At 38.5% G+C, this 12692-nt stretch overlaps 1 protein-coding gene across 2 annotated transcripts in view; it reads right to left on the reverse strand.

The window, feature by feature from the left end:
* EXOC2 (exocyst complex component 2) overlaps positions 1-12692 on the reverse strand; it is a 193093-nt gene that overhangs the window by 90639 nt on the left and 89762 nt on the right. For both annotated transcript variants that reach the window (XM_081143631.1, XM_081143632.1), the window contains exons 8-11: positions 9540-9685; positions 9323-9404; positions 8471-8573; positions 2971-3089 (exon numbers count right to left, since the gene is read on the reverse strand). In XM_081143631.1, coding sequence (XP_080999757.1) covers positions 2971-3089; positions 8471-8573; positions 9323-9404; positions 9540-9685 — 450 coding nt within the window. The remainder of the gene's footprint in view (positions 1-2970; positions 3090-8470; positions 8574-9322; positions 9405-9539; positions 9686-12692) is intronic.

Below are 12692 nucleotides of genomic sequence, written 5' to 3' on the forward strand. Positions count from 1 at the left end.
ATTGATTTTAACCAGTTCTGGATGAATACATACAGCAAAACACAACATCAAGATGACAGAAGGCATCATCAGATAAAGCTACTCTCCATTTATCGTCAAGAAAAATTCAGACCCCTGGCACTGTAACACTGGTTATCCGATATTTCAGATATGGATGTGACAATGAGATATGTGAAATTTCCAATCTGAGTCTCTACGCTGCCCTCATAATATACACACAACGCCGAAATTCAAATATTTTCGTAACCAAATTATACAGATTGTTTCTTATAGGCATAAGCAGGAAAATCCTTTATCGGGCCATGTACCTTGCTAGTTGTCTGAAGAATATCATCACTGTATTTAGGGGAGTGGAGAATGAGGTGCTATTTATTGAACACCTACAAGGCATGTGGACTATGTCTCCATGCCTCTTTACCTGGATAACTGACGTTTATTATTTGGGTTCAATGGAAATATCACCTCCTTGAGAAAACTTCCTTGGATCTCCCCCTTACTAGACTGGAGTAGAATTGTGTAGTTCCCGCTTCACAACACTTTTCAAAATTATACTTATGTAATAAGTACTTACATGATTTTTTAAAATATATTGTCTCTCCCACTAGACGACAAAGTCCAAGAGGTCAGAGGTCATGTCCGTCTTGCTCGCCACTGTACTTCCAGTTCCCTGCACAGCATCTGGTGCACTGATTATTAAGCCTGGCTGTACCTTAATCATCTGGAAGCTTTAAAAAATGCTGATGCCGGAACTCCACTGCCAGAGTGGAAAGTACTCTGATTCATGACAACACTGTGCTATGAAGAAGTAACTGTGAAGTCTTCACTGTACTTCCTTCTGTGCCAGGGCTGTTCTCACGTTACTTCCCTTACTCCTGGAAACCTTAGGAAGTGTCACTACGCCTTCTTTCATATCATCCATTTGGCATCTCAGGCCACTGCCCCTGCATTTGCCAAAGTCAACACCAGCCTCGGTGCTAAATCTAAAGGACACCTCAGTCTTATTCTTCTTTTAAAACCCTAGCTGATCACTCCCTCCCTCTTTGCTGTGGCGGGATCATACCCTCCTAGCCCAGGAATACCTCCTTCCCCCTGCGGGTTTCTCTTCTTCCAGCCCAGTAGATACTGCTCCCCAGGATTCTATCTTAGTTTGCTCCTTTGTTTTCCATTTTTTGGGGTGGAAGCATCAACTCCCAGGAACTATCTGTATGCAGGCCATATTCAAATATCTCTCTTTAAATCCAACTACGACTGAATGCCTTGACTTCACATCCAAACAAAAGGGAAAAAATTGTTTTTCTCCTCTAGGCTCCCCAAACTAAATGCTGCCATCATCCTACCTAGTTGTTAAAGTCGGGTTCTAGTTTCTGAATGGCTCCAGGACCCATCCCCTTCTCCACATCCACCACCTCCATGCCAGCGAGATGCTTGAGCTGCCACTGCTGTTCCTCCCGCCCCTGCACTGCCCCGGGCCCACACCCTCCTATCCACTCACCACACGGAACACAGAGTAGTTTTGTTTTTTATAATCCTCACCCCAGGATATTTTTTCCACTGCTTTTCACAGAGTGGGGGAGAGAGAGAGCAACATCCATGTGAGAGAGACACATAGATTGGCTGCCTTCCACATGTGCCCTGACAGGGGCCGGGGATCAAGCCTGACACCGAGGTACATACCCTTGGCTGGAATCGAACCCGGGACCCTTCAGTCTGCGGGCCAATGCTCTAACCACTTAGCAACAGTGGCTAGGGCCAGGGTGGTCTTTTAAAAAATAAACCTTATTGGGTCTTCCCCTTGCTTCAAACCCTTAATGGTTCCTACACCACCTTCTGGATAAGAGTCCAAATCCCTAAAGCAGTCGACAAAGTGCACCCAGGACCTGGCACCTCCTGACTTGAGCCGCTCTGGGCATGCTCTAAGCTCTGGAAACACAGCGTTCAGCAGCCTTCGCTTACTTTCTCTGCCTGGAATGGTTTTTAGCCTTTCTTCTTCCCCACCTCTATTTCAATCGGCCAATACAGACACCCCACAGATCTCAAAACCTGTGGCACTTTCTTCAAATCTTGGAATGTCACTTCCGTGACCTCAAAACTCCGGCTCAAATGCTGTTCCTAAGAGCTACTACAGACTTGGAACATCCAAGGCTTAGAAAGGAGCACACTGTCTTCTACTTGTCCCTTTCCCTGTTCCTCTCCTGCTGCTCTGGAAGCTTCACGTGAGCCAGGCTCTTGTCTGGCGTACAGACCACTGTATCCTTAGCACCCAACAGTGGCTGGTACATAGCATTCAGGGCATTCAATGTTGTGAATGCAGCTGCAACTTCTTCCTTCAAACTTACCTCGGGGTCTCTGCAAAGGTTGGTCCTTTATTTCAGACTGGGGTGGGGGGGGGGGCAGCAGCTATTGCACATCCTCCTGGCTCTTAGCCAGCATGGAGCCTGCTCTGAGACACCCTCCCACCCCAGCCATCTAACGCACACTCCTCGGTTCTCCTCCCTCATGACGCCGTTACTTTTCTTCATATTACTTAGCTAACCTTTGGATTTGGTTAGTGACATGTTTAATTCCACGTGGGCAGGGACCATGTCTGTTTTACAGATAATGGCGACTATCTATCTGTGCTTAGCGTAGAGCCTGGTACACAGCAGGACTCAACATATATTCAAAAAAATAACAAGTGGACTATTAGCTTTCATCAACAACTAATACACTTTCTAACACCATGTTGCTTCTCACAAAAGTTTAACTGTCCCCTAACTAAATCTTTGTCAATACTGCCCGTCGACCATAACAACAGGCATATTTAAAGAACTTTCTGTTCTCTTATTCAGGTATAATGCTAACCAGGGGCAAAAAAACAAAACAAAACCCCCACAGATAGAGGTATCAAGAAAGGTATCTACTCATTCCTTTACTCATCAAGTGTTACAGTGACGGGTGACGGGCGCACGCATGGGAAGAGTGCAGCCTTGCCTTTCAGGTCTTGTATATAGCCCTCTCTGCAGCCGTGCATGAGCTGCAGGATCCATCTGTGTTGAGCTCCGATACACTGCCACGCAGGGTCACCTGGGGCGTGGAGGTCAGACAGGTACCTGAAAAAGAAAGGCCGAGGATGCCCGAGTGGGCGTCCTCGACACAGCCATGAACAAGGGTAAAAGGAAAGCGAGCATATTTCAAAAAATCACTTTTTTTAGAAAACCTAAAATTTTATCAGCTAAAATTTTAAGCAGTTGTTAGTATTAGTCTCTAATATTTAGTTCTAAATGAAAGGGATTCAAATTTTTCCAAGAAGTTAACAAACAACAATAAAATTGTATTTTATAAAACTAGGATTTATAAAATGACAATAGAGAAGACAAAGACCGCTTGCGATAATCCAATACACTCAGCGAGAACTTCCCTTTGTACGTATTTACACTCACTTCCCAGAGTGCTGCTCCTCAGTCCTGGCTTTCTATAAAGCACAGGTGGGAGCCAGCAGAGGACACCCAGGGAATATTTTTCCCATTTCAGTTGGTTTTTATTCCTCTCTGGTCTGAAACATGGTCACTAGATGGCACTGTTCTCTAGACAGTCTAAAAAAGGGTTAACTGAAACTTAAAGCCATTTCATTACAGAAAGAGACTTGGTGACAACAAGCATCTCTCTCAAGTCTAAATCCTAATCCATGACTGAGAAAATATTTCTTTAGAATATAGCATAGATGGGCATTTTTCATAGATTTAATGTAGTTCTTAAAATATTTAAAGCCTTCTTTGTACCTAAAATATCCAAACCCAGATAGACAAGTGAAAGATTTCAGTTGACAGATTTCTGCCAAGTATCATTCAAGATTTGGCACTCTGCTCTCACAAAATATATAAATATAACAAGTCAAATCTAATTAAATCAACTCCAAAAGCTGAATTTATCGTCTTAAAATTACTCTTACACCATAAGCTGTCTGTTGTCTTGAGGTTAAAGACTTTTGTTTGATGACACTTTAATTAATGGTTACAAGCTGTGACCTCTAGCCAAATCTTAAAAACTCAGATCACCTGATGCCTCTCTCCTTCCTCAGACAGCCCAAAGTGCAGCTAATCAGAGGAGAAACGCTGAGTAGTAGGTGAGCAATGAGTAAGATGTTAAGAAGAAATCTGACATCACATTAGGAACCATGCCCCTGCCCCTGCCCCTCCAGGCTAAGGAGAGGGCTGGTTTCTGAGAAGAGCTGGGCATTTCTTTGTCCTGCAAAAGAGCCCATTAAACAGCTTGGCTCACACTGCAGAGGCTGCCCCAGAGACAGCCTGAGAGCTGTCCCTTCAACTCCTCCATGTGACTCTCTATTTACAGTCCACAAATAGGCTGTGTCTGTACAAGTAAGTGAAAAGTCAGTGAATAGCATCCCTACAAGAAAACTACAGTCTAACAAATTACATTCAGCGAGGCATAAATAATTCATTTCAAAGCTTTCAAAACCCAGTCAGATTCTCCCTCTCTCATACGGCTTTCCTCTTTTATTGACTGGAATATAAATATGACAATTAGGATGTTGTGCCATTTGTCCAAAAAACGTGATTTTATTCTTTCTTGCTAAGGAGGCCTTGTCTTCACATTCTCCTTAGATAGGTTTGTTTTGCCTCCAAATACTTCTGCAACACTTTCTCCTAACACTTTTGCTCATATAACCACCTCAGCTTTGTATTAGCTGCAAAATATAGGAATATCCTTTTAGGAAAGACGCTTCCCTTAAATTTTTTACTTATTCTTTTAACCCTCACCCAAGGATATTTTTTCCATTACTTTTCAGAGAGGATGGAAGAAAGAGAGAGAAACATCGATTGGTTGCCTCCCAAACCAATTCCCACCTGCAACTGAAGTAAGTGCCCTTGACCGGAATCGAACCTGAGACCCTCAGTCCTCAGGCTGACGCTCTAACCACTGAGTCAAACCAGCTAGGGCTCCTTTTAATTTTAAACTACGGAATTAGGAACACAGATGATCTATTACAAGGACTCTTTCTCGAGCAAGAGAAATCAATAAGCATTTTTTGCTTAGTAACTTTTAAAATTGTAAGTCTCTTTAATACGGTGACTAGGTGCTTACAAAATTTAATAATAATCCTCTTTCTATTGTCTTATTAATGGGTATTACATTGAAAGTTTTATAAAGAAAGATAAACATGTTCTCTCAGAAATTCTAGTGTTCAGTTTAAAAGTACAACCTGTGCTACACTCTTCCTTGGTTAAATGATGTAATCCAATAACTTTCTTCTTTTCTTTTAGTAAGTAGCTTAAAAATAAGTACTAGTTTCATTTTGAAAATATTTGTTTAGAATATGACACATATTGTTACCATTTCTTTGAAAGCTGTGTATTAAAGAACACTTTGTAAAAGACTTTTTTTGAGGGAAAAAAAAGTTAAAATATGTTGATGATGAGCATAGGATCAATATTTTAAAATTTAAGAAGCAAAGTTTTTAGTCCTATTCTGACATGATTTTTAGTAAGTGCCAGGAACAGGGTCACAGTGACATGGGAAGACATATATGAAACTTTGCTTCTTGCTAGAAAAAATGAAGATCAAGACAGAATAAGGAGAGTAAAAATAATCGGAATGTTTCTAATAAGATAACACAGAGAACAAGAGTAAGACAATACCGCGGTAATCTGAGTTCACGCATACCAAGCATAACTTCAGTTGTGTAAGAGAACCAACAGACGTGTGTTTGTTGGTGATAAAGCTGTCGCTGTTCCCATGAGGGACTCACAGTACCTATCTCATAGATTCCAAAGTCCAACAGATAGCTGACCTGGTTGTGATGTTATTTTTTCTATTTATTAATAAAAAACTTAATCTCAAAAGAATAACAGAATTGCTCAATGTCTTCTCATAGCATCAAAAATAAAGATTAAAAATAAACGAACTAATGGACATTGTTATTGACATTCTTGTTCTTTTTCCTTTAAAATAACAGGATAAAAGCATTTAAATAGGCCATTTAGAAGACTGTTTTTAAATACCTACCATCTTTTAAATGCTACCCAGTAGGTTAACCAGTCATAAGAACCACACTTCAGTTATCTATATAAGATAAGTGAACCACACTTCAGTAACTCACTACATAATGTAATTCATACACTCAATACGATTTAACTCATTACTATCAGCAAATTTAATAGAATAAATGTCAACAGTAAAATAAATACAAAGCATAATTAAAGAACACAGACAAAGCACTAACCAACTGTATCACAGATAAGACAATTAACTTTCCTGAAACTCTGTTTTTTTATATGGGTAAAAAAAAGCACTTGGATAACTAACACATAGTTTATTTCTACAAACCAGAAAAATCTTCAAATACATTCTTTCTTATGAAGGTAGCTTAGAGAAAAGCAAAGACAGGCTCTGAAAGTAGACAAACAGGAATCCTACTACTAGCTGTGTGTGCTGAACACGCAATAAAATCTGAGGTGCCCTGGCCGGGGGCTCAGTTGGTTAGAGTGTTGTCCCATACACAAAAAGGTTGCAGGTTTGATTCCGGGTCAGAGCACATACCTAAATTATGGGTTCAATCCCTGGTCAGAGGCATACATACGGAAGGCAACTGATTGATGTTTCTCTCACATCAATGTTTCTTTTCCCCCAACCACAACTATATGAGGCTCAGTCTCCTCACCAGTATACCCGGAATAATACAAACACCCCACATGGTGGCTGGGAGGCTCAGAAATGATAAACAGCACATCCAGCACGGTGCGCATGGTGGCCGGGCGCACTGCAGGCAAGGGGTAGTGGCAGCAATCAATTTCGGCATTCTCTACTCCACTGCGAAAGCCTCCTCTCCCTTTCCTGATGGGCAACACGAACATGCTGACAATGCCAATGGCTCGTGCTCCAGCATCACTAGGAACAGGACTGCATGTGGGCCCTGTTCCTCCACAAGTGCAAGCAAAGCAGCAGCTTTCACACCAGACCCTCTTTCCATACTTGGGAATTATTTTCAATGGTCACATAGTAACAAAAGCCAAATGCATAAGTATATGTAGTCTGTTATCATTTTACAACTACCTAATAGTCAACAAACTTCACTAATTAAAGAGACAGGGTATTAGGTCTGAAAAATAATAGCTTATTCTGAGAACAAAGGTCACATTCAAAATATGACAACAGAAAATAAAGTTAACATTTTTAAATCATAGATATAACAGCTTAAATTTATGTGCTTTGTCTCCAAATCCTGATATAAACACCATCTATCATCTATCTATCTATCTATCTATCTATCATCTATCTATCTATCATCTATCTATCTATCTATCTTCTATCTACCTATCTATCTATCATCTATCTACCTATCTACCTATCTATCTACCTACCTATCATCTATCTACCTATCTACCTACCTATCTATCATCTATCTACCTATCTACCTATCTATCTATCTATCTATCTATCTATCTATCTATCATCTATGTACCTATCTACCTATCTACCTATCTATCTATCATCTACCTATCTACCTATCTACCTATCTATCTATCTATCTATCTATCATCTATTTACCTATCTACCTATCTACCTATCTATCTATCTACCTACCTACCTATCTGTAACTTACTACTTAGTATGTGCCTGGTGCTATATTAAATTCTTCAATGTATCCTTGATTATCTCTGCAACTACCCTGAGACAGACTGTGTTAGCATGTCCATTTCAGAGATGAATAAACTGAAAAAGGAAACTCAAGTCACCCGAAGTGAACAGCTAGTTCCCGTTGGGCTACACTGCTTCTATCTATGGCCTTCTCGTCATACCCTGTGATGTCCATCACTTTCATTATTACTTTCTTTTCAAGACTAAAACCTTTAAGAATTTTCTCTACCGCTGAGCCATGACCCACTCTTGTGGCATGAAGAATTTCCCACATAGTGTGTGACAATGATACACTCTTAAACCAGGGGTGGGGAACCATTTTTCTGCGAAGGGCCATTTGAATTTAACATACAAAATTATCAACTTAAAAATTAGCTATGAAAAAAGCCCCTAGATTTATTGAATTTCGAGTCCTGTCTGCAGTTGTCTTGCCAGGGCCAGAGCAAATACGGCCCACAGGCCAGACGTTCCCCACCCCTGCTTTAAACCGTAAAGGAGGTCCTCCTGCTCTGCTGCCGGTGGGTGCCCACAGGGTGCAACACCCACGCCATCCACTAGGTTAGGGAAGCCCTGGTCAAGCAGGAGGAAGAGTCACTAAGCAAAGAGGCTACTTTTCCTTTCCCCAAATAGGCAGGATTATCCTGCCCTTAAAGAGTACTTGCAAATATATTAATATACAAAAGAGTTCAAGTGTCCTGCACCAGGAATTCCTGTGTTTTCCCTTTCACTATTTCATCAATCTCCTAACTTCCCCAAATTAGCTTTAAGAGTTAGATGAAGTATCCAGTACTATATAGATATATGTGATTTGCGAAAATTTTTGCAGAAGGTTTACCTTATATAACGTTTTTGGTCATGTAAGGTTGATGGTGTCTCAAGCAATTTATCCAGAAGTAATTCTCTTAAAGCTTCAATCCGTGTTTCTACTTCAGCATAATCTATTTTTAAAAAGAAACAAATATACAAGATTTACAGAGTGGAAATTTAAGATCGAATTATGGAAAGCAGAACAGCAGTTGCCTGAGGAGTGGTGGACTAAGAGGCTCAAGGGAACTTTCTGGAGAGATGAGAACATTCTATCTGGGTGTGGGTTACAGAGGTGTGTGCATTTGTGCATTTCACTAAAGGTAAATTAACTACAATAAAAAACAAAATCAAGTTTTCTGAGTCCTTATGGAGTTGGGACTTAGAAAGTTAATAAAGCACTGTGATATTTCTCCTAGCTGATAAAGCATTACCATAGTGCATTTTAGACTTTTCTTATTGTCTTATTTTCTGTACCTGGCATTAGATCTCATTTCAAAAGTTGTTTAGTTTACTTTAATGTAGGGTTAGAATTCATTAAATATATAAAGTTTTCTGAAGAAGGAAGATTAAAATGTAGGTTTCCATCTCTACAAAATATCTATAATTGATTCTTTCCAATGAAAAAGATTTTAAATAATATCATGGTTAGTAAGTGGCAAAGAGTCTCTAAGCCTAACCAATCCTATAGCTGTTGTTGTTCATTTTCACTACATCTTAGTAAGAAAAGCCATATGTTATTTTTGAGGTAACTGTTTTACATTTTAAAAAGAGCACCATATAAACAAAAACTAAAAGGGATGTAACATTCTTTGCAGAATACATCCCACATTCTTCCTGTAAAAGGAAAGGAGAAGATCTAAAAGCAATAAACAAGTCTTACATTTCTTGAAAACTTGCACCTCCGTCTTCCCAAAGAGTGACTTGGCCTTTTCATAATCATTAATAACCACATCATAATCACCCTTTAAAAGAAAAAAAATATTTTGGAGACTGTCAGTAAAGTACAATGAAGACATATGGTTAAGATAAAAAACATCTTAACAACTCTTTAAAATTCATGACATCTATAACCATAGGTATATAAATATGTACTCTACCTTTTGAATGTTCCTTTCGATATTTAGAGGAAGGTTAAAAAGAAACTTAAATCGCTGGAGCACGTTGAGTGCGTTTCTAGTGGAATCTGCCTTGTCCTTTCGACCTAATACTTCTTGAAATAATGTATCTGCAGTGTTACTTGCTCCTATTTTAAAAGAAAAAAAACTTAGATAAAAATTGATTTTATTCAGACCAAAAAATCCAAAATGTGAGACTGCTATTGCAGCTTTACACTAAAACTCAAGAAACTTTTTCAAAAGGGGAATCTTTCATGCTGTGCTAACACACAATTTCCATTTTGCCTGCTAAGTCTTTTCTTCTGTTAAGAATGGTATCCAATTAAAAATAAGCATATTTACCAGGTCCACATAAATTCTCTAATGTGAATCTACATTTATTTTAGTCACTCTTCTGACTTTTATAGCAACTATGGGCCCCTCGGTTACTTCATTAATTCAGACAATAGGTCAAAACACACACATATACACATGTGCACAGGCACATACACTAGTTTAAATTCCCTGGATTCAATATCATCTACATATGTGGTAATACACAAAACAAGAAAAATGTTTTTCAGAAAAGTTGTTCAAAAGAAGTATTTTAGAACAAGTCCTATTTCTTGGTAAAATTATCTCTTTGTGTAGCAGGCACACACAAAAAATTACATAAGCATTAAAATGACAAACTTCAACGTATCACTAATGAATATTTCTTAAATCGGCTAATTCTTATAATGTTATACACAAACTGGACATTTTATATATTTTTTTAACCTAAAAGACCTCAAACTATATGAATCACTGTAATGAAAGAGTTGCTTTATCTAAAGTGAAATTTACTGTGTTCAAAAATAGTTCAACTTTTTCAACTTATGAATTATTTTTAATTAGCCACAAGGGGAGAAAAAGAATAAAGTGTTTTCAGCTGTTTGATCACTGTACATAAAAAGTTTCTACATTATCTGGTCTAGTGACTGTACTTTAAGCAAAATGAAAAAATTGCCTCGGCCTCACTGGGTGGCTTGCGTGCCGTATTCTCCACTCCACACTGTGGGTGGGCTGATCCTGTTAAAAGTCAGCTTTGTAACATAATTGTTTAATCTAAATATTGTTTAAATTCTGTTGAAATTTTAAAAGCCTGATATAAAAACTTTGTTTTGTCAAAATAGCTGCTTTCATCACATTCTATTTCATGTGGAATACTAACTTTCTGCTCTAAGATGAGAAAAGCACACTCTCTTCTTGCCTCCAAACCACACAATGGAGACGAAATGAGTACTGCAAATCTGATTAGAGTTTAAACTTTTTTCTTCAAAGAAAATTATTAGTATTTGTTTATCATGTAAAAATATAAACTTCATGAATTGAGGCTTAATAAATGAATAGATAGGTGAAAGAGATTAGATATTTTTAAAAGGATGATTACTTATGTCTGAGCTGTGGATACTAAATCCCTAAGCACTTCTTTTATATACAATGAAGGAATTTAGAGCAAAACGTATGAGAGTTCAAAATTAGAATTTTCTCATCTTATTTTAAAGATAATAGAGAACACCAACTAACAATTTTAACTCCTCTAAAAAGTATGAAAACCAAGTACAGGTAGAAAAATCCACTTATAGTTAAATAAAACATAAACATTTTATAGAGAAGAATTTGTAGGCAGAAATTATAATTTTTAGAGAGAAATGTATGTATATATAATTTTAAGTCATGCAGACGGGAATTATAAATTATAATCTTAATTTATATATAATTTCTGTCCATAAATTATTATTCTGTTATGAATTTTACTGCATTCACAATAAAATTTTGGGAGTTCATAACTCTTTGATAACTAGACAATTATATCCAGTAATACAGTAAATGATAGCAGTGGAACCAAGATTTGTACAAACAGATAAAAATTACCAGGAGTTCACAAAGTGCATTTTATGTCTATATCCTCCAGAACCACCAATAAGAAAATGAAACTGAGTGGGAAGCACGCAATGTTGCATTGTAAAGTTGTAGACTGGACATTAACATAATGTTATTAATCAATGTTACCCCAATAAATTAAATTTTTTTTAAAAAAGAAAGAAAATGAAACTACTGAATGACATGGCCGTGAAAACCGTAACATGGGTCTTGCAGTTGGCAGAACAAATCCTGATCTTACAACTACCAGCCCTGGGCAAGTCTAGACCTGAAAATTGGTCCTTTCTCAACACCAGCTCACTGGGGAATGACTGTCACCATCTCAGTTACAGATGTACCCCGAACACTAACAGCAATGAGGCTATAATTACACTGTGGCTGCGACTGTTATAATCGGGCTGACTGAACAATAAAATTTTCCTCAGCGTGCGATGGGACAACATGGATGGAATGCGAGGACGTTATGCGAGTGAACTAGTCAGAAGCAGAGAGAGACAAATACTGCCTGGTGTCACTTACATACAGACTCTAAGATAGGTGAACTCAGAAACAGAGAGCAGAACGGTGGTTCCCAGGGGCTGAGGGGAAGGGGGGAAGTGGAGAGGTGTTGACCAAAGTACGTCCAAACTTCCAGTAAGAAGATGAGGAAATTCTGGGATCTAGTTAATAATACTGTATTATACACTTGAAAGCTGCGAAGAGCAAATCTCAAATGTTCTCACCAAAAAAAAGGATCAGAATTCTGTGACCTGCTGGAGGTGCTAGCTAAAGCTAAGGTGGTAATCAGACTGCAATATACAAGTGCAGCAAATCAGCATGTTGTACACAATGTTACATGTCAATTACAGCTCAACAGGCTGGGGGAAGATGGGAAGAAGAGTCACTGCAGCAGTGCACACTGACCAAACACACTCCTTCCCGTTCACTTTATATCTTTAACAATGAAAAAACATTTTAATTGTGCCAGGAACTCCTGTCATCTAGACAAACTAGGCATGTAATTCTAATGGTGTCTTATAATTTCAAGCATGTCTGTTTAAAGTAAACAAGCTTTCTCTTAGTTCGAAGGGACCTTACCGGTCCTTTTCATGGCACTGACACCTGAGACAGTATATCACAGAAGTGATTTTTAACTTGTGATCTCTGCTTGATGTGAGTTGGGGGGATTGTGGAGAGGGTAGAAGAACCCCCCCCCCCCACACACACACACACACAAACATACACTTTATT

Source organism: Miniopterus schreibersii, assembly GCF_964146895.1.
Source record: "Miniopterus schreibersii genome assembly, chromosome: 8".
Lineage (NCBI taxonomy): Eukaryota > Metazoa > Chordata > Mammalia > Chiroptera > Miniopteridae > Miniopterus > Miniopterus schreibersii.